Raw genomic sequence first — 22,489 nt, forward strand, 5'->3', positions numbered from 1 at the left:
CTTAAGTTAAGAGCGCAATACTTACACAGAAAATTACAAACTGCGCTACAGGGTGCTTGCGTTTAGGTACTCGATCGTATGTGGTGTCGACCTTGGTTTTAGGGTTTGCTTTTTTCGCTGGTAAAATGCAGTCAGAGGGGAGCGAATATTCCAGCGATGTTCCTTTACAGTTAACGGAATCGCTCCAAATCTCCTCGGGATTGTTCACCATTGCCGTGGTGTTTGGGGTGTTTTTGGGACTAATTGCCGCTGTTCTCTTGCATGTGTTCTTCCTAAAACCATTTTTTCTTCAGGGAAGAAAGGTGGGGCGCCATAAAGAATTGTAAACTAATTGGTTATGATATATATCGACAGTTTATTGCAGTACAATGTATCCAACAGAATTCTGGAAACAAAAAGTTGAAGCACAAAATGCACTAATAATCTTTTTCTTTTATATCTTTGTTGTTGTTGATTTATGTTATGAATGTTAGAGTAATACAGTTTGGAATAAGTACAATTTGAAAGTTATTTTATGGGCTGGTTAGTTTAAAGATGTTGACCCCTGGAAGCTGCTAGAGGTGGATGCGACAGATGAGAAAACTGTGGAAAGTGGCAGTACTGGAAGGAACACAGGTCCTTCAGAAGCAGTGAGTGTCCTTCACACACACAGTACATTACGCTACTGAAGCTTCTGCAGAAACAGTATGGCTTTGGGATTGAACTGAGAGGCTGTACTCCTATAGGTGTCTATTATGACTCTCTCTCTCTCTCTCTCTCTCTCTCTCTCTCTCTCTCTCTCTCTCTCAGGGAAAGCAGACAGATCCTGTAAACAGTGATATAGCTGCATTTGCATTGAAGGCAAAAGTTGTTTATCCCATCAGTCAGAGATACAGAGTGAGATCATTTTCTTTGCATGCACATTGGGTCATCTATTAGTTCAAAGTCATAGTCAAAATAATGATAATATTTATTTATGTTGGGTTTTATCATTCTTTTCCACATTGTTGACTTCTAATAGATGCTTTCATGATGTGATGCTGCTGTCTGTGATTGACTAGCTTTATCTGATGGTTAGCCTTTAGCTGATGGTGCCTCAAATCCCTCCCTGCATGAGCACCCCAAACCATCAGCTCCACCTGTCCAGGGATCCACGTCCTCATCTAGCGATGACTGGCTGAGCCAAGACAGGGAGGAAAATGAGAGCCGTCAGTATAACTGCCCAGGTCATGCCTCCAAAACACAGCAGAGTCTCACCTTTAGGACAGCGGCGTGCTATCTGCACACACTATGCTATCCTGGGTGAGAACACATGCACTCTCAGACAAACATACATGCACGGATATGCTGGCCTTATGCCATTTCACCATTGCATAAAAATGTTCCAATTTTGGCATGAAATCATAGTTTGCTCGTTTGGTGTAAAGATTGCTGTCAGCTGTCTTTTTCTCATTGTAACATTCTAATAAAATCAGCCATGTTTTTAGTATTGACTAATGAAAATAGTGATGTGATGCTGTCAGCATCCAATGAGCTTTTCCAACACCAACCATAAGTAGCAAAGCAGGTACAGGAAAATTTCTGACATGGAGGAGACTCTGGGCACATCTCAGTCATGATTCTGTGGACAAAAGCTGCTTGTGTCTGCTCCACTGTTTATCAGTTTCTCTTCTTGTAAATTTCCAACAGGAGCATGATGGCAAATAATCTCAAAAGGAATCGTGTGTGTGTGTGTATATATGTGTGTGTGTGTGTGTTTGTGTGTGTGTGTGTATATATATATGTGTGTGTGTGTGTGTGTGTGTGTGTATGTATGTATGTATGTGTGTATATATATTGGTGATTCAGCCAAAAGAGAGCTGTATATTGGGATCAATATATTTTATATTTAGTGCCCTCGTGTTCTTTGTAAGTACTTTGAGCACATCACTAACTGGATGGACCAAATAAAGATAAAATGAAGATTATTATATTTGGCAACAGCAATGAGAAACACAGACTAACTACCTTGGCATACTAATGCTGAAGTAGTGTAGGAATATTATCCCATAATTTTGTTTTGTAGATACACAAGATTTAAGATGACAAAACGTTTTTATGACTGTTTAATAGTGTATGTATTTCAGGTGTGAAGGCCGAGTGAGTTTGCTCTATCTGACACTGCAGAACCTTTATGTGCATACAGCTCAACTGCAGCAGGAGAAATGGGATGTAAGTTCTGGATATTCATACATACATATGTAATCATGTGTTCATGTACACATATAGATGGTCCTGTATACACACACACCTGCATATAGTGACACACCAATCTAATCATTCAGAGGATATATCTGGCAAAATATCGTGTTCTAAATGTTCACAAGTTATACAAAGGTAAATTACCATTCTGGCCTAATAGGAAATGCTTGCATTTATTTTTTAGTAGACCTTTAGTAGCCCGAACCATTTACTAATGTACTACAGTAAAATAAATCAGTATGTAATATAGAGCAAATTAATTTTCCCAATCTAATCAAAAATTTATTGTTCTCTTATTTCAGATATTTCTCCAGATTCTAGGGACTCTATTCAGCAGAGAGAATGATCTTCTAAACAAGCAATTCCAGCAACAAGAAAAGGTGTGTGTGTGCACACAAGTGTCTTTTGTTGGGTAAATGTTTTCAGGATGTTTGGGATCGGAGGTGTGGATGTGCGGTTTGAACTGGAGGTACACGTGTGTTTGGAATTGCAGGTGTGAATGTGTGTTGGAGATCAGGGTTACGGGTGTGTGATGGGTTGTGAGATTGGGGTTCATGAGTGTGAATAGTGTTTCACATATCAAGCATCATTCTTGATCAATCTGTGCTGAGAAAAACCTGCGATATGGAGGTTAAATTTAACAAAAAAGGGCCTGGCATAGATGCAGGGTTAAGACATATATGAAAGTGGATATTAAAAGGCAAGTTGTCCTTTTTTCAGAGTTCAGCTTAAACACATATAAGTCAGTGTCTAGACAGTTCTATATCAATTGTTTGAATAATTTGTTAAAACAAATTAATTAAAAGTGCTGAAAGTTTAATCTAAAAAACACATTATCTCCCCTTCACAGAAGCCCCTAGCTCTAGTGTATGTATGTATGTATGTGGAGGGATATGTATGTATGTCTATATGTATGTGTGCACGTGTATTTCAGCTCATCTGGACGTTTAAGGTTTGAGGTTTGTATTTTCAGTTAAATGGTTTAATTGGGTTTCTGTGTGAGGATGGGTTTATTCAGCTGGGACATGATCAATGAGGAGACCAACATAATGTGGTTAGTTTGTTTCTAGATTTCCATTTCAGCAGAGGGGTTTTCTTGACATTGCAATGAGTAGAGTTGCAATATGCTTCATCTCTCTGGAGGTATCCAATAACGAAAATCACTAACTATGCAATGGAAACTATGCAGAAGGGTGTCTAATGATTAGGGCATTTCTGTATTCACTTTTGTATTTACTCTTAGCTTTGTGTTTTGCTTTGCTATCTGGTATCAACCAAAGGAGGATGGTTTCTCCTTTTGAATCTTTGTTCCTCTCAGTGGTTCTTCCATATGCTCCTAGGAAGTTTTTCTTTTGAGTCTAAATTTCTACAATGAAATGTCAGTTTATGACAGCTCTATCACAGTTGATAATTCCAAACCAAAACAGTAACCTTTAAACTGAATCACTCTCAACACTCACCTCCTCTTCATGGGTGAGTAAATAATAAATTGGAGAATAAATGAGAGGGCCAAATATGTTACAATGCAAGCCATTAACATCAAAATTTGTACAAACACTACTATTGCTCATGACTCACAAATGCGTTTGGACTAACTAGTTAATATACTCTTGGCTCACTGTACATTTCTGGCACTTCCTAAAGATGCTGTGTGATCAAGCAAAATCAGTGCTTTCTATAAAGGATAAACTTTTTTCAAACAGGATGTTTCTAAGCAAATTTATTAATCACTACTAAGCAGAGGAGTTAAAGCAGTACATCTCAATGAAGTTTTATGATGTAACTTAAATCTAATTAGTGGATGCTGCAAATGATAAGAGTTTATTTTGTGGTCAGATAAGTATGGGATAATATAATTGCTTACAATGAAAATAACTAATGATGATAATAATTAATGATGAACTGATTTAAAAAACTCATTTGCTTTTGAGAATATCATGAATATAGTGATATTATGTCAGAGAAATGCCAGTTTTTTAAACTCTTATTTTAGTTTGTGATTTTCCTCAGTTCCATTTTACACTTTATATATGACGCTGTTTCTGTTCTTGCATTTCAGAGGCTTCATGTGTCAAAACGTACATGCACAATAAGGGATAAAGGAGTATTGATTACATTAGTGAATAGTGATTTCAGTTTCTGAGTATAGGTGAGATGCATCCCTGAGTCCAAAGACAGGATTAGACTGAATAGGCTTATTTCATGATTTGCATGAGACTCAAGGATATCTGAGTCTTTATTTGAGCCTCAATTTACCAAGAATGAAAGTGCCAAGAACAGTGAGAGGCTGAAGATAAGGAAGTTGTGAGTGAAATGCTTAATGCTTGCTTAAAAGAGGAAGTAAGAAATATGTGACCTTTGCCCTTGTCTTGACCAGTCTGCAAGAAAGGTGAACAGAGAAGTGATGAAGTATGACAGTTATTGCTTAGCTGTTGCTGGGCAGGGGTGCAGCAGCAGGGACTCACAACTTGTTTTTTAGCAGGAAAGAATGTTCAAGGACTGTTGAGTTGCCTGGCACCTGTAGTCACGAGATTAGCAAATGAGAGAACAACGGGGAATGGTGGGGGTATATGAACTCATGTGAGAGAGAAGTTTGAGGCTTCTCTCCCTCGGTGCATAAGGGACAGAACCAATAAAGCTCACTCATCTGCACATCTGGCTTGAGTCCAATTGATTGTTCCTCCACTAAGTCAAACCACTCCACCCAAACTAAGGAAAATCGACCCACACCACCCAGCTCAAGTAATGCAGGAAAATCAACCCACACCACCCAACCTAAGTAATGCTCGCAGGTTCATGTCTGCTAAGATTATTTCCTGGATTGACTGCACGGTCATTAGTTACATTTGAGGATTTTATGGTGGAGTGTAGGTGGTGCAAAGCATTTTCATTTCTTACATTTTACAAAATATCAGATTTGGTTTCTTCACCTAAATTCATAGATTTTGATTTTTTGCTTACTCTCAATGCTTCAAGCTACTTGGTCTTACAGTGTCATATTTAATCACTTTAAACACCTTACCATCTGTGCAATGTCTGTTTTGAAAACTCATTTACCCAGCATACTCTGTACAGGAAGTTGAGCAGCTGCAGAGCGGTATGACTTCTGAAGTGTACAGGAAGTAGAGCAGCTGAAGAAGGGTATGCCTTCTGAACTCTACAGGATGTAGAACAGCTGAAGAGGGGTATGCCATCTGAACTACTGCCCTGGGAGAAGATGGCAGTACCCAGCCCATCAGTCTGTTCCACAGAGGATGTGGAGAAAGCAGGAAGAGAGAAACTGGACCACAATCTACATACAGTACTTACTCACAGATACACTTCCTCTTGATGGTAAATTTCAGTTTTCAAAATGTGCCTGATGTGGGTGTCGGCGCATGTGTTTGTCCATATATCCAGGCTCTGAGTTTTGCTAAACAATTGGAGCGGTTTTGCCAGCATCTGTTTAGCTGCATGCCCAGTGATGCCACACAGAAAACAGCATCTACACTCATCAGCTACATGCTGTTGGTGGAGGAGCAGCTGTCAGACATTCAGGCAGCCATCATAAAGGTTTGGTGAATAAGATACTAACTTTAATGTGGTTAAATCAAGACTAGCTTGTAATATTTGATCTAATAAGCAAGATGCTCTTAATGTGCAATGCCTTTAGGAAAGCAAATCATATGCTCACTTAGACCCATTCATAAACAGTTGATAAACATGCAAAAGCCCAGTTCACATCTCTGTCTCATTCCCTTTCTCCCTTTCTCAGATGCTCTATGATAGGTTGCAGTGGTGGGAGGAGATTTCTGGTTGGCTAAAATTTAGGATAACCCTGTGGAGGCAGGAGGCAGATCTTAGAATGGAACTAACCACTCAGTTACTAGAGGAGCTGACAGCTGATGGACAGCTGGTGTTTGGCCACATGATGAAATTGGTCAATGATCTGCAGACTTCAGTGACTGAAGAGCTACACCGCTGCTCTCATGGTATCACAATACAAAAATTCTAATAAACATCAAGAATAAATATAAACATGAACATGATTACATCATAAAATGAATAGCCTTACACAGCTATGTTAAAGCATTAAACGAGTAGTGTGTGTAGAGATTAGGCAGCAGACATTGAAGCATTACGCAAACTGTGTGTGTGTGTGTGTGTGTGTGCGTGCGTGTGTAGAGATTAGGCAACAGACAGTGAAGTTGGTCTATGAGCACTGCAGGAAGGTGGATGTGAGGATGAGGAAGATGAAGAAGGCCCAGGCCAGAGAGAGGAGTCAAAGGCTTGATTCATATGCGCTTCAACAGCAGGATGCTCACCAGGTTGTCATAGTGAGTGACAGAACTACATACCAGTTACACCAATAAAGTTTTAAATATTAATCTACCCTATAGTGGCACTTTTCTGTGACTGTATATACTTTTCTACAACTTTGTGTTAGTTTATTCACTCATATAAAACAATCTAATTATGTTTGATTAATTTTTCCTTCATAGTAGGTACTATCACATTTGTACAACTGTGAGAAATACTCTATGTACACATGAATCTAGCAGTGATTCTTCATTTTCAGGGTAAAAGAAGTCATTTGAGAGCTAAATCCATGTTGCTTCTAAAAGTGCAGCTAATTGGACATGTTTAGTTACTCTGAATGCTTCTGTAAAAAGATATAGCCAGCTCCTCCCATTCCTGCTGGAATTTGATACAGCTAGCTCCTCCCACTGATGCTATAATAGCGCTGCCCTCTTCCTCTGTAATGACATGGCTAGCTCCTCTAACTGTAGCTGTTACTGGATATAAATGGTTTACATATTTGAATATAGTCCCCTATATTCAAATATATAAACCATTTACATCCAGTATAAATGTATCCAGTGTGTATTTGTGTATGTGACCTGTTGCATGTTTAGAAGTTCAAACTTTGGTGCTTTAAACTTTCTTTCCCTGCTGTGTCTGTTTCTATTAGTCTTTCTATGTCTGTCTCTCATGTGGTCTGTCTTTGTCTCTCTCAGATGTTGGAGGAGCTTCAGGCCAAACACTGGAAGCAGATGATGGACTTTGAGCTACAGCAGGACAGGAGAGTATCTGACAAAGTGTGTGATCTATGGAAGGTGTGTTCTATCAACCTAAGAAGCTTGTTTATGTGGAATAGGTACTTTTATATGTAACTATAAGCTTTTTTTCATATTTCTTTATTTGTCCCAGACTCCAGTACATCAGTTAATTCTCAGTGCATTATTATTGAAAAGATAACCCAAATAAAATGCATGTGTATGTTTATCTTTCTGCTTTTAGAAGTTATTTTGTAATTTTTCGGGATGTTTAACGGAGCGATGGAGAGAGTGTGTACTTCGCACACTCACTGCATGCTCTGCTCTGTCAGTGGAGCACTGCCAGTTATTGCTGCACAACACAGAACTCACACTGGCCAGTAAGGTCCAGCAAGAGAAGAGTCACATTCACCTGCCCCTGCACTCACTCACACAGCATCTGGAGCGAGCCAGAGAGGTTTGTCAGTGAATTTACTGTGTATATGTCTAATGGATATTTGATTGGGTGGATAGATTTTGTGTGTGAGGGTGTGTTAAGTGTATACTTGTCATGACTGCAGGCTTGGGCTGAAGAAGAAGCTCTGGCTAAAGCCTGTCTTAAACACCTAGGCAGCCAACACATGAAGGTTGTCATGGCAATGGTTTCTAGACTGAGGGATATACAGGAGAGGTGAGAAATAGCCAGTCACCTTACACATTATTGTGAACTTTCAAAGCAATGGGTCTGCAATACTGTCTGTGGAGGACTGTGTCAGTTTTCATTCTTTGAATTTCTCAGTGAATACTCTGGAAAAAAATAAAGCATTTAGATTGTTTGCTTCATTATAAGTGTCCTAATTAAGAAATAGAAATTTGAATCTTATTAGAAATGTCTTTTTTTTTTTCACAAGCACTAGAAAGCATCATTCAAAAAACTGGGCTAGCTGTAATGGCTGTAAACATGTGATTAACACTTGTTTTGCAGTGGTGGTCTTATTAAGGAAAAACAACACCTCCTAGTATTAGAGATCCAGAGAATTTTTGCTGCTCGTCACTTCTACAACCACACTGTAAAGGAAATGAAGCTTACACAGCTTAGATTACAGCGAGATCCACAGGTATACACACACAATCTCTCTCTCTCACTCACTCACTCACTCACTCACTCTCACTAAGAGTTTGCCACTTCCAGTTCAGAGTATGATGTGCACATTTGACTGTTGCTTCATGACAAGTCTATTTTTGTCTGTGTGAATTATTTATTTATTTATTTTTTGACATCTTTACATTTTTCCTTGGACTGCATCTTTTGGTTTTTGATATGCACAGAGCAAAACAGGGGGAAAAAAATAACACACTTATAACACAATAGCACACTTAGACTACTTGTCTAAGCACTCTTCCTTGATGATCACATCTGCAGTGAGTGACCTTGGTTGTATCCCAATTGCGTACTATTTACTAATACTTACTAGTTCTTGAGTATGTAGTGCGTAGTGTAGTTAAAATTGTTAAATTTGAGTACACTCAAAAATGCAAGATGGGCGTTTAGAACTTGTCAGTTTTTGAGTATGGTTTGAATGGACACTATTGTCCAATAATGCAATTCAAAACTAAAAAAGGAGGAGGTACTCGCCTCTGGAAAATTTTGAAGCAAAATGTGCAGATGACATAGATGGTTCAACGAATGGATGTATAAATGTCTGTCTCTTTCCTTAAAAACAATTAATAAACATAACAAATGGTTGCTATTTTGGTAAGGAAGCTGTTAGCGGGCAGCCTAGCTGTAGTAGTGTTTGGCCTTCATAATTAAGCTAAAGGTTATTTAGCCAATTAGCCAGCCAGCTAGCATTAGGTAGCTGACGGCAGCTAAATTTAACTTATCCATATTTGTAAATGAGGTAGAATATCAGTCGTTACTATTTTAGGATTAATACCTGTGCTGATGTAATATAGAAGCACAATCAAAAATCTATGACATTGTTCACTAATAAGACACCATATCTAATGTTGCTTAATTGACATGTGGCTAACAGCTAGCATTATCTAGCTTCCTTGCTGAGGTGTGAGCTTGGGTTAACCGGAACATGGTAACTGTTAGTGTGTGTTGAGAATAATTTTATGTTTAGGTGTGATACTACAAAAGAAATACAGTAAAAGGAAGTTAAAACTTACAAAGCTATATAAAACATTCTCATATACTGATGAAGGCACCCGCTTGCTGATAACCTGGCACGCCAGCCACGAAGTGAAGAGAGACAAGTGATGGAGTGGAGGGAGAGGGAGGAGAAGGGAAAGAGGCTCCTACTTTTAGACAAATTTGTTAAGTGAGATTAAAAAAATTTTAATAATAATAATAGTGGTAGTAACTTAATTGAATTCCAAAATTATACCTTCAGGCATTACTTAGTGTACTTCCCGGCCTCGAAACTAGGCAGGCTACATATAATCTGGTAGACTACATAGAAATGTCAGGAAACCAGATTCCTGGCCACAGGCTGATTCCTGTGTACCATTGATTCTACTGGAAATTTGGAAGGATCACTGTCGAGCCCAACTGCCTTTCATTCCAGTTTCATTGTTTTCCTTAAATGCAGCTGTGATGTAAATGTTTTGCTACTCAGTCCCACAGAGGGTGTATTCTGTTAAGATATTAACATCAGTGTATACTCTCCATATGAAAGATCACTGTTTACTGTGGTAAACTGGTGAAGACTGCAGTTTAATTCACAGAAAAACAACTGTCCTAGTAAGCAATGGAGCACACTTCTAAGGGAGTCTCATTGATTGTAAATCAGAACGGTAAAAAATGTCGTTGACTTCAATTTATATTTGATTCAAGAAACAACAAGTTGTATCTTAATATTACACATGTTGATAGCAACACTTCCTCACTTCCTGTTGGTACGAAATGAAGTAATACGTTAATATTTTTTGTACTAACTTGCCAAACCTTACTATTAAGATAAGTACATACTGTATACCTTATAGTATTAGTGTGTAGTACATGTAATACTGTTACATGCTCCTGGTTGATGGCAAGACAACAGGGATGTAACAGTCCTATGAGGTGTGTGTGTGTGTGTGTGTGTGTGTGTGTGTGTGTGTGGTGTGTGTGTGTGTGTGTGTGTGTGTGTGTGTGTGTGTGTGTGTGTGTAAAGTAACGAAGTATGAGACCGACACCAATAACTTTTGTGTTTATATCGATTTACTTGTACCTATAAAAACAGACATCAATGGTGAGAGCACATGGTTCAAGGAACAAATCTTGAGTGGTCAAGGAGTATGGGTGGACATTATGGAGGATGCCAAAGAAACCAAAATAATAAAACAGCTTCCCTGCCTACCATATACCTTTCCTACAAAGTGGCACCCACCCCTGAGCTACCACATCTATCCATTGAAATCGCCTGTAACCACTTTACCTTACTTGTCCACACCGACAGATAGGGGAGACCTAACAGCAATCTCATAAGTAATACTCAACAAGAATAGCGTTCACACATATTCATAAGATGCCTTAAATAACTCTCCAGCATGCCCTAGATCAGCACTGCTCCACTTCCGCGGGAGGTCCGCCTTTTAAAGCAAAAGTCCTGCCCCCATCTCTGCACAAAAGGCTTGTTGGTGGTGTAACCCAATCAATGAGATTGGCTTACCTGCAACAAGAAAAGCAACCAATACAGAACAAAAACGTGCACACCTGGCACGTAACAAGTATTGTGTAGTACGTGTGTAGTACGTGATTGGGATCCCTTTTGTCTCCTCACACTCATTGGACTGCCTGCTGAGGAGGGAACTTATGCTAACACAGCAGGGAAGTTGGCAAACTGAGAAAAATATTGAACCTGACTACCTTTACTTTCCTATCAGAGTCCAAAGCCTTTGCTGTCACTATTGCTTGGATCCAGCCACCAACAAGCTTTGCCAGTACCTTATGACCTCAGGCCTTACTTTCATTATATTATATTATATTAATTACTTTTCTAGACACTGCCTGTTTTAAAGATCACTTAACTTACTGTCCTAATACTATCTAGTGTTTGGACAGACAGAGAATTGCTCGAATTTTCTGCCTACTTCTACTTAGAACTATGTTAAATTGGTGTTCTTTCACTGATAACCCATGTGTTTAATCATTGGTGGTCCAGAAAAACTTTGACTTATTTTTCACTGAGGCATTGCAACAACCCCATGAATTGGTATATTAGCACGCCTACACCCTGTGGGTTTAGCTATTTCTCTAAGATCAGGCTAAAGAGTAACGATGGTAGGTTGGCAGATGTTTACAATAAGTACCTTAGAATAACCTTATGATGTAATGTCAGTTTGAATACATGGTATTAAAAATTGTTAAGTCTGTCCCATAGTTAGGCCTGTTAATCTATCGTGTACTCAATCAACCCAAACTTTTTAATATGCTTGAACACATTGCCCCTCTAAAATCTAGACCAGTGCTCCATATGGAATACTCTTGAGTTACTGTGTACTGTAAGCCAGGGGTCAAAATTTTGAACACCTGTATAAGAAAACTAGGCCTAATTTTTCGATCTTTAGCATAATCTGACCATTTGGCTAAAATAAAGATACACTGGTCCCCATTCAATATACTTTTGGTTTAAATTCAAAGGAATTGGTTATGAGCCCCAAACATTATTTGATGTTATTAGCAGCCCCATTCAGCCAAACCCTGCTGCAATTTCTAGTACTAATGAGCAATGTCATATTCCAGCATATCCCAAATACCTTTCAGTTGCTTAACTACTGTGACTCCCTTCCCTTGCAAATTTCTGACAACTTTCACTATAGGAGTGTTCATCTCTATACTAATCTCTGAATCTAATGCTTTTTCTTCCTTGCTGGGTCCTGCCCCCTCTCCCATCAGCTCATACCTGGCATCTCATTAATTGTCACTTGTGTTCCCTCTTTTTTGAACTGCTGCTGTTACCCTAATTCTTCACTCTGCCTTATTGAACCTATTTCTAATCTACCTTTCCTATCCAAACTCTTAGATTTGATTTGTAGAATCACAATTACATACTTTCCTAGCCCACCATCATTTTGAATCTTTTCAGTCTTCTGTACAATACACAACACTTAGACTGCTCTTCTACAGTGGAGGCCTGTAAAAAATATTCTAGGTGGGGCTGTTTGTGACGGGCCTATTCAGGCAGTTTCATCAACCATCCCAATACAACTTAACATTACTTGTGATCTGTGAAATAGCCAGCAATTATTTAATTGGCATTAAAAATCAACAGACTAGTAATAAATGACAATTACGATACAATTTGCATGATGTGTAGATTAGTTCATGTAACTTCCACACATTTGTTAGTGTTAAAGCAACTTGGTAAACCCTGTGGACGTTAAGAATTTTAGCTTGTACATCTTTTAATTTTGAGATGTGAAGCTGTTTTTATTAGCATTCACAGTGAAAACTTTTTTAATATTTTATTAACAAATAAGGCTTGCATTTTAAAAGTAGTGAACTTATATCATCTAGCTATAAATTAGGTATCAATAGGAAAGCTCCTACTCACACATAACTGCCTAAACTTCATATTTGTAAAGCTAGCTCACTTTAGCTCTGTTCGCCAGGACTACTAAAACACACAGCTAGCTAGCTGACAGTTAGCGAATGATAGCTTGTTCATTTAGTCAGACCAACCAACTAAATTATCTACACAACAAGCAAATTAAGTTAATATTAGCTAAAGGTTAACTAACACTAGTGGAAGCCTATGTTTCACTAGCTTAGCAAGTTCATTTGTATCTAGTATAATGAAAAACTACCAGAAACAAATGCACAATACACAACTTGAATGGCTAGCCAGTTTAGCAAGCTACTTAGTAATGTGTAGTTTCTCCACCAAAGTTCTCTCAAATAGATTTTGGAGAAGAGATCTTATTGAATTTGAGAGCACCTGAAAATGCTGCATCATGAGTGTTCATCATCGTCAATGGCATCAGATGGAAAAGAGAAACAGATACTTTTTATTTTTTGAAGTGCTTTGGTGCATGCACTTTTACTATTTATTTTTTTTTAGTACAAAATATAGTTTACTTGATTTAACTAGTTTACTTGCATCATTACATTAAACACAATTAGTAGTATTTTTAACTACCACCAAAGAGTGGTAACATTTGCACAACATGGAAAGATTGAGGTGGATGCATATACTGAGATTTATTAAGGGCAAACCCAGAATTAGGGTTGATAGTATGGTCCAAGGACAATTTATCAACATGAAGAGATCCAATATACCTTAAAAAGAACAATATACACAAAGACAAAAATGGAAGCAGGCTAAACAAAATAACACAAGCAGTGATATGATCAAATAACACAAGCAGTAACTAGCAAGGCATTGAGTAACAATGAACAGGTGATACAAATCAGAGTGAAAAACCAAAAAAAGGATCGGAACAGGAAAAGGAAAAAATAAAACAAGGATAGGAGACAGGGAAACAATGGAGACAGAGATGCTATGGAGGGGCCAGAAGTGACACACTGCCAATTACCACTGCAAATTTGAACAGATTCTACTGTACAATTTTTTAAAAAACATATTAGTCATACTACCTTTAGGTGAATTAATTTACTCATTTCATATAGGCAGAATTTGGATATTCATTTCTCAAAGATTTTCCATAATGCCAAAACAGTTCCTCTACCACATAACAATGGTACCCATTGGCAATCACCAGTGTAAGTTATTGTACCATTTGTTCATAAATCCATATTAGTCATACTATCTTTAGGTGGATTAATATGCTCATTTCATAATAGGCTGATTTTGGATATATGTTTTTCAAAAACTTCATATAATGCCAAAACAATTTCACAACAACATAGCAGTGGTACTTATTGGCTATCACCAGTGAAAGTTTGAACAGGTTCTACTCCTATCATTTTTTTCAAAAATCCATTGTAAATTTCTAAGATCAGTAGTGGAACTTGGAGAGAGTATAGTTGGCTATGCCAGAACAATTCTACTATCAATTCTACTATCACCTACAAGTAGCTCTTGGTGATCACCAGTGAAGGTTTCGGCAGATTCTACTGTACATAAAACCAAATTAAAATCAAGTGACCTTTTACATGAATTAATATACTCATTTCATATGTGCTGATTTTGGTAATGCAGTTCTCATAATTTTCATATAATACCCCCAAAAAATAATTCCATGGCCACTCAAGATTGGTATCCCTTGGCTATCACTAAATTAAGATTCTGCTTTATGAATTATTTTTAATCAAGTAAACTTTAATTTTGTGCTTTATTTATATTTGGTAAAAGTGCATGTCTAATCTAAAGCTCTTCAAAATAATTGAAAGTTTCTGTTTCTCTCTGCTTAGTTTCTCTCTGCTTTCTTTCTGGGGCATTAGTTTGTGATAAGCACCGAAATACCGTAGTATCAGGCAAATTTTCATTTAAATTTAAGGGGAGGGTTGGCTTGACTGCTGATACCGCTTGGGACAATACATAAAACACAGGCATCCAATTCAAGGACACTGATTGGCTAAATTTATGTTGCCATTAAACATTTCTTGAACAGTTTAATAGCTTCAATTGGGTTCAGTGGAGCATTATAACATAGAATAACATGCAATGCAATCAAACTATAATTCCTTTCCTATTTTAATTGGAAAGCTACAGACTACTAAAATGTACTAGTATATTTTGTCTAGTTGGTGCATATAAGTTTACCAGTAAATACAATTAGAAATGGTTAACGATTTTGTCTGTGATTTTTGTAAGCAAGAGGTAAACAATTACAAAAGAAGAAGGTTTTGGATAAATTCCCAAAATAAGAGACGCACTGTAATTTAAGATGACAAGATAATTTTTATTCGTAGAACTTATACCTGTGGAAGTCAAAATTATAAATATAGCATTATAGCATTTCTCATTTACAGGTGGTACTATGGAACATGAAAATGACCAAAAAAAAGTACATATTGATAGCTTTTGCAAACAAATTCATACATAAGTGTCTTTTATCTTTGAGTGCGCAGAAAATTTTGATCATCCGGGGTGGCAACGGGTGCAGGGAAGGAGCAAGACACAAGTGCATGTTTGAGGTGTCTTTATTCTACATAATCGAAAACAGAATGGTACAGCAGCAAGCTGGCAAAGATCAAATAAAACAAAGTGTTGGCAAAGCACTAAAAAGTGCTGTGACACAGCAGAGTAGCAGAAGGCTAGTGGAAGGCTCACAAAAGACTCGGGGTGTCGTCTCCAATGCAGTAGCAAGGAACAGTGCATGGCACTAGAAGAGAGTGTTCCTTTGGACATAAGCGAAAGAGAAAACAAGGAGGCAAACAGGCTGGTGCTTAGTAATCAGTAGATTGAGAACAGGAAGGGTGCAGGCTGTCTGTGAATGTGGTTAAGGTACTTGACTTGTAATAGGAAGGTTGTTGGTTCAAGCCCAAGTTGCCACTGTTGGGACCCTGAGAAAGGGCCTTAACCCTCAATTGCTCAAGTTGTAATCAATCATAATTGTATGTCACTTTGGATAAAAGTGTCAGGTAAATGTAAAATGTAAATAAATGTACGTGTCTCCCAGTGGGCTAGGTGCTGTGACAGTGCCTCTTCCTGAAGGGCCCACTGAACTCTGACGGGAGGGCCTATGTGGATGACAGGGGGCTGGTTTGGATGGGTGCACCTTCTGATCACCAATTCTGTCCTCCAGGTCGTTCCCCTATCTGTCTACATGGTACTGCAGCTGTCTTCTCCATGTCCTTGAGATCAAGTGGTGTTGGTGGTGATCAGGCAGCATCATGGAGGAGATTGAGGGGCTCCTCGATCACTGGCTTCAGCGTAGAAGCATGGAAAGCCAATAATGCATGGCTGCTCCGAGGCAAGCCGACCCTCTAAGTAGTTGAGGATGATATACAGGTCTGCATACTTCATGGCCATCTTGCGAATGGGTCCCATCCAACCATCCTTTGTTGCCAGCTACACAGGCTCCAGGTTTGTAGGTGGGGGTCTCTCATTCACCAGTCTGGTCTGAAGTCAGGGGGGGGGGGGGGTTCCACAGGTACAGCAGGGGCTGGTATCCCAGTACACTCAATGGGCCTGAGCCCCCAACTGTGCGTACTCCAGCCTGGGGTGGTAGGAGCTCCAGGTCTCTAGGTGCTTCTAGAGGTGAAATTACCAAGCTTGTGGCTGACACTTTTTGCCTGCCTGTTGACTTGAGGATGGTACCCCAAATTGAGGTTCACCATCATGTTGAGCTTTCCTGGGAACTCCTACCACACTTGGGAGGTGAACAAAAGTATGTCTTTGGGCAGCCTGCACTGTCAGAAGATGTGGAAGGAAAGCACATCAGCTGTCTCGAGCATGGTGGAAGGTGCCGGGAGGGGGACAAACCAGACCATCTTCAATAAGCAGATGATGATGACAAGGATGAACATGTTGCCCTCAGAAGCCAGGAGGTCTGTGACTAAGTTGGCATCCAGGGTTGATGTGGTGTGGGGAGGAGAAGCAGCTTACCAGGCGTTTAGCTGCACACACACTCTGCACACTATGAGATGTGCCTCACTACATCCTTGTGCATCACAGGCCACCAAAAGGAGGTCCACTTTGACCCAGAGAGTGTGCCCATGCATTTACCTGACACTTTTATCCAAAGCAACTTACAATAATGACCGAGTACAATTTGAGCAATTGAAGGTTAAGGGCCTTGCTCAGGGGCCCAACAGTGGCAACTTGGCAGCAGTGGGGCTTGAACTGACAACATTCTGATTACTAGTTGAGTACCTTACGCACTGAGTTACTATTGCCCTGCAATTTACATTTACATTTACGGCATTTAGCAGATGCTCTTATCCAGAGCAACTTACAAAAGTGTACTCACAAAATACATCCTATCCAGTACAGCAGGTTGGAGTCCAATATGCATATGATCTAGAATACTGCAATGAGAAGTGAGTAGCATCATAAAAAGATGTAGAGCCAATCAGGAGGGCAGTGAGAATGAGGATTAGCTGCATTAATGTTGTGGTCGAGGTCCCAGCTGACAGCCTGCATGAAGCAGGGGGGTTTCTCTTGGCTGGTGGGATGAACCTCAGTGCTGTACTGATATGAGAGCATGTCGGCCTTCACGTTCTTTAATCCTGGTCTGTAGAAATGTAAACAGCTAACAATGTAAGTTGTGAAAAGCAAATGGCAACAAAACAGAAGCACATATGGAAGTCTCCTTTTTGGTGTATTTCACAGAGGATATTATTTACAAACAATCTTACTGGTGCAGTGTCTTTAGGAGTGACCCAAGCCAAAACAATAAACAAAACCCACACTAATGAAAGAAAAATACATACTAAATAATCCTAACAAACAAAAGAAACATACAACAGACTTTACTAACTTCCTGACACATGAACAGAGGCAAAACCTAGACCCAAAAAATGGCAGTCACTCCCTACCACCAGTATCCAACACCAAAGTACCAAACAAAACAATACTTACACTCTTTATACAATATCTGTATGTATATATGCAAGAGCTACCGAAGCAGGAGGGGCAAAGCCAAAACAAAGTCCAAAAATGGGGAAAACAAGGTCGTACACAAAAGTCATACAAAATTGCAACTGCACACCAACAAATGCAAACCAACAAAACTGTCTCCTTTCTCTCTTGTGGGAGGGGCCATTAAATAGCAGGAGCAGTTGGCATGAAATCCTGGTAGTGAACCTGGAACACATAAACACATCCATCTTTCCGTAACAAAGGCAATGTTCATATCAAGCAACTCCTGCTCACTGACTCTATAGTTGTGCTGTGTGGCAGTCAACTTCTGGGAGAAGGCCTCTGGCTTCAGTTTGGGTTTCTCCCATCTGCTGGAACAGGACTGCCCCTACCGCCATATCTGAAGCATCTACCTCCATGAGGAAGGGCTTAGTGGAGTCAGGCTGCTGAAGTCCTGGGGCACTGGTGAAGGCTACCTTAAGTGCAGTGAAAGCCTCAGTCATTCAGGGTTGTGTGCTCCTGATGAAGTAGCCCAGGAAGTTCACCTCCATAATAGAAAACAAAAGGGCACAGTGGTGAGTTGGCAAAAAACAAATGACAAAGCATTGGCAAAGCACTAAAAGGTATTGTGACACATCACAGTAGCAAGCCTAGCAGAAGACTTGGGGTGTTGTATCATGATAGGGTAAGTTAGTCAGACAAAATTTGGGGTCATACTTAAAGCAGTGGTAATATACTGGTTTGAGAAGGCTTCTGCTTTCCAAATTTAGAATTATGACCCTGGTAAAGAAATCAAAAAGTCAAATGGGTGATTGGCCTTGCTTAAGTGTCATTTTATAGCAGAGGTTGCTAGACTCCATGGTATCCTGTTCAAGGCATTTACATTTACCTGACACTTACAATTATGATTGAACACAATTTGAGTAATTGTAGGTCAAGGGTCTTGCTGAGGGAGCCAACATTGGCAACTTGGGGGTGGTGGGACTTGAACTAGCAACCTTCTGCTTTTTAGACAAGTAGCTTTATTACTGAGCTACCACTGCAACGCAAAGGTAAAACTAACAGTTCCCTGATAGGGTTGAAGAATTCAACATTAAGAAAAAACATTTTAAGTAAGCTATCTTCAATACACAGCTGTTCTTTTTTAAGCCCAATATTTTCAACATACATCTCTCTCTTGGTAGAGGGTTTGTTTGAGTCTTAAAAAGTAAGAAACAACTTTGGGTTTGAGAAAGGCACTATATAAATTCTATATATTATTCTATTATTTTTATTCGACAGTACATACCCATCTACTGTAACATATTTGTGTTTTGTATGTGCTGAAATGAGAAGAGAAATTTGCTGTCATTGCTTAGAGCCTTCAACAGGAGCTCCTGTCAGAACTGGAGCCTGCCTCTGAGTTCCTTCAAGTACACGCCCAATTCCTAATTGGCCACGCCCTTGCCAACACTGTTCGGCTGCGACTGGTAGCCTCACAGCCTGGTAACATGGCAACAGCAGTTGAGACACACAAGGTGAGGGGTGTAAAATATCTAATGAAATTTTCTGTATCCCACATAAGAAACAATTAAACACTCTTTATCCTCTTTCTCTCTCTCAGCAGGAGCAGCTGAAGAAGGCTGTATGTGAGAGTGTGCATGTAACGCAAGATTCTGTTACTGCACTCATAATGAACTACTACTCCCATATTCAAACTATCATCACAGCAACGCAGCACGGTCATCCGCACCAGAATGCCAGTACAGCTCTCACCCTCCTCTTCTTTATGTTTGCTCTATTATTCCAGCACTGACTGATTTTAAATGGTAAAAGAGAAGATATAACTTATGTTTTGTGTGTGTTACGGGGCAGTGGTGGCTTGGTGGGTCAGGTGCTTGACAGGTTGCTGGTTCAAGCCCTGGTGCTGCCAAGTTGCTGCTGTTGGTCCCCTGAGCATGACCCTTAGCCCTCACTTGCTCCTGTCTAGGTTTGGGCTTCCTTGAAGTATCCTAGCCCTTGGCAGTTGTGTTCTGTACCTTTGTTTCACTGTGTCTGTGTATTTCAGAGGTGAGAGAAAGACAGCGAAAGAGAAGAGAGTGTGTCAGAACTCTACAGAGAGAGCTGTGTAACTGGGCCAGAAAGCCTCACTCTGCTGAGTTTTACAAGAGGTACATACAAGCATACACTCTTTTTTGTTCTCACACACACAAACACAAATGCACACACCCGCGTCCAGATTAGTTGTTAATATTTGAGGGTGTGTGTTTAGAGTTGAGCTACAGAAGAGGTGCTGTCTCTCTCAGTATGAGGAGTGGGTGTGTGAGGATAGAGGAGAGCCAGTGGATCTGCAGCTTCAAACACACATAATCGGAGAGCAGCTCAGAGTGAGTACGCTGATTTTAATGATACTGTAAAAAAGTAACCATTACCGTAATAGTACCTTAAACCTCAACGTAACTGCTTGGGGGAGGGGGGGAGGGGGTTCGTTTTGGATGTTTGAAAAAAAAGTTCTTTTTTTTGTTGTTTGTAGTAGCAAGGTTTTGTTTTTGTTTTTTTACAATTTACTTGTGGGAAGATTAGGGCATTTAAATAGCAGTATGAACACATACATACACATACATTGTACTTTTGCTCTGAGTTTATCATCTGATAATTGTGTTTGTGGTTATGCATTTAGGAAGAGGAAGATAGTTTCCTGTCTCGACTTGCAGCGCTGGCAAGAGTTCCTCTTACTGACACACCTACAAATAGCCTTGCAGGTCTCTCTCACACACACAGTACACACTCTATAAATGACTTCATAACTCAGCCTCTCAATGGTACAAGTATGCAAATAATTATACTGTATGTTCTCCTGGATACTGGGGTAGTGCATTACACTGTGTGTTTGTGTGTGTGTGTGTGTGTGTGTGTGTGTAAAATTGTACTGTAGATGTACAGATAACGGCATTGCCACTGAAAACCCAAGTGACAGAAAGACCTTAATCTAAACCTTTTGTCAGTGCTGCCCCCTACAGGTAATTTACTTATATTTACAGCATGTGCCAGACAATTTTTCCAAAGCCATTTCCAGAAGTACTTTGCTTATTGTACTACAACCTATCATACTGTATACTGTTGTATTACAATAACATGAAAACTGACCTTTGTATGACCCCTATCCGTAATTTCAAATTATCTAATTTGTATTAGAATATTAATAATTTCTAATCTGATTATGGTAATTCCACTGACTGTTTAAAATCTCTTAATCATCATGAAGAATGCCTTTTTACTTCCATGTTTCCTACCCTGTCTGCCACCCGGTCTCTTACCTCTGGCCCTTTTGTCCTCCCCAGCAGATTGGTGAACAAAAGGAGACGACCTGCAGAACTGATTGGGGTGTGAAAGTGTATATGCATACACAGGTGGAGGGCACATTCTTTAATGAATTTTTTTGCTAAAATTCTTTCTTTTGTATTTTATTTCATACTGCTGGAGGTTATTAGCTACAATAATACTACAATACTAAAAGCACAACATTGAAACAAATGAGTAATGAAAAAAAAAAAAAAACAGAGCTACAGAAATATTGTAGTTGGTGGTGGTGTTTAAGATTTTTGGGACCTGCTGGACACTTTGCCTCTACTAGAATATGATTAGAGTTTAAAATGCATGATAAATCTGAGTAAAGAAACAAGAACCACTTCAAAGCACTATTAGACTCAACATGCAGTTAACAAACTATCTACATGCAGTAATAAACACACTTCTGCTCCAGGGTTCCCTGGGCAGAGGCAGTAAGCACCATGGTTTGTTCATTTGTGTGGAGGGAGTTTTTTCTGTCAACCCAGACTGGTGATATTGGAACGGCCACCAGGGGGTGCCACAATGCGATGGCAGGCCCGACGAGGGCCAGACTCGTCTTCTTGGGAAACTGCAGAATAAAGGTTCAAAGGCAAAAAGTCAGACTAAACACACACACACACACACACACACACACACACACACACACACACACACAGAGACAGACAGACAACCTCTAGAGCAGACTGTTTGCAATAACCTCCTTGAGTCTGAGTAAGCACACTACAAGACTACAAGAATTATTACTATAAAATAACATGGCACCTGGAAAAATACCCCTGATGTGTGCAATACACTCACAATGCACTGCAAAATAATAACCCAACAAGATAGTCATTCTGCAATTCTCCTGATTATTCCTGATTACTCCTGATTCCTGCCACTGTAATAAGCATTCCTATACAGATCAGTATGTGAATTAGTGCATTAGGTGTGTGTGCGTGTTTGTGTGCGCATGCATTTGCATGTTACCTTGTGGGTATTCCGGCCCTGAGTTTATAAAGAGCGAGAGAACAGAATGAGTCACAGATCAGCTGGATTCTGCATTTAGCATGCTCTTAACGACACTGAGCTATGTGGAGATGGAAAAGAACATCACCAGTGCAATTGTGAAATGTTTTAGTGCAGTACTCCATTTTATTTGTCATTTTCCTATTGTATTTCCCACTAACCTGACAGGCTGAAGTTGGACAGGTGGAGATTTCTAATTGCTAGAGGCTGGTTCTTGGCAGGTGAGGTTTTAGTGGATGTAGCAGGAGTTAAATATTTGGATGCAAGAGAAACTTCACAGACAGGCCCGTCGTACATCGCACGGGAAACACCACGTGTGGCAGAGGCCTGCACACATCACACAAACACACACCACATATATGCATGCATACTGCTGATGCATATTCATGTGTTTTCACAAAATACCCATGATGACAAACATTAAAATAATAAACAGGC

At 39.5% G+C, this 22,489-nt stretch overlaps 2 protein-coding genes across 4 annotated transcripts in view; one reads left to right on the plus strand and one right to left on the minus strand.

The window, feature by feature from the left end:
• On the plus strand, positions 1-21,479 carry evc (EvC ciliary complex subunit 1). Of its 3 annotated transcripts, none has more exons than XM_027004632.3 (21): positions 1-302; positions 528-629; positions 790-876; positions 1,058-1,281; positions 2,106-2,190; positions 2,523-2,600; positions 5,384-5,521; positions 5,620-5,772; positions 5,975-6,191; positions 6,385-6,536; positions 7,218-7,316; positions 7,501-7,713; positions 7,817-7,926; positions 8,221-8,353; positions 19,072-19,230; positions 19,317-19,455; positions 19,761-19,863; positions 19,965-20,079; positions 20,373-20,454; positions 20,628-20,712; positions 21,034-21,479. In XM_027004632.3, exons 1-20 carry the CDS (start codon positions 126-128, stop codon positions 20,678-20,680), a joined length of 2,619 nt encoding a protein of 872 aa, XP_026860433.2. In that variant the 5' UTR covers positions 1-125; the 3' UTR covers positions 20,681-20,712; positions 21,034-21,479. The 3 variants fall into 3 exon arrangements, with proteins under 3 accessions (XP_026860433.2, XP_026860434.2, XP_081566311.1); XM_027004633.3 differs by having other exon boundaries at positions 21,037-21,479; XM_081710185.1 differs by lacking the exons at positions 19,965-20,079; positions 20,373-20,454; positions 20,628-20,712; positions 21,034-21,479 and having other exon boundaries at positions 19,317-19,451.
• LOC113574013 (dihydropyrimidinase-related protein 1-like) overlaps positions 21,106-22,489 on the minus strand; it is a 12,160-nt gene continuing 10,776 nt past the window's right edge. The window contains exons 13-15 of the mRNA XM_027004634.3: positions 22,213-22,378; positions 22,013-22,030; positions 21,106-21,611 (exon numbers count right to left, since the gene is read on the minus strand). Coding sequence (XP_026860435.3) covers positions 21,520-21,611; positions 22,013-22,030; positions 22,213-22,378 — 276 coding nt within the window. The 3' untranslated portion in view covers positions 21,106-21,519. The remainder of the gene's footprint in view (positions 21,612-22,012; positions 22,031-22,212; positions 22,379-22,489) is intronic.

Source organism: Electrophorus electricus, chromosome 3, assembly GCF_041902795.1.
Source record: "Electrophorus electricus isolate QZ-2024a chromosome 3, ASM4190279v1, whole genome shotgun sequence".
NCBI classification, from domain to species: Eukaryota; Metazoa; Chordata; class Actinopteri; order Gymnotiformes; family Gymnotidae; genus Electrophorus; species Electrophorus electricus.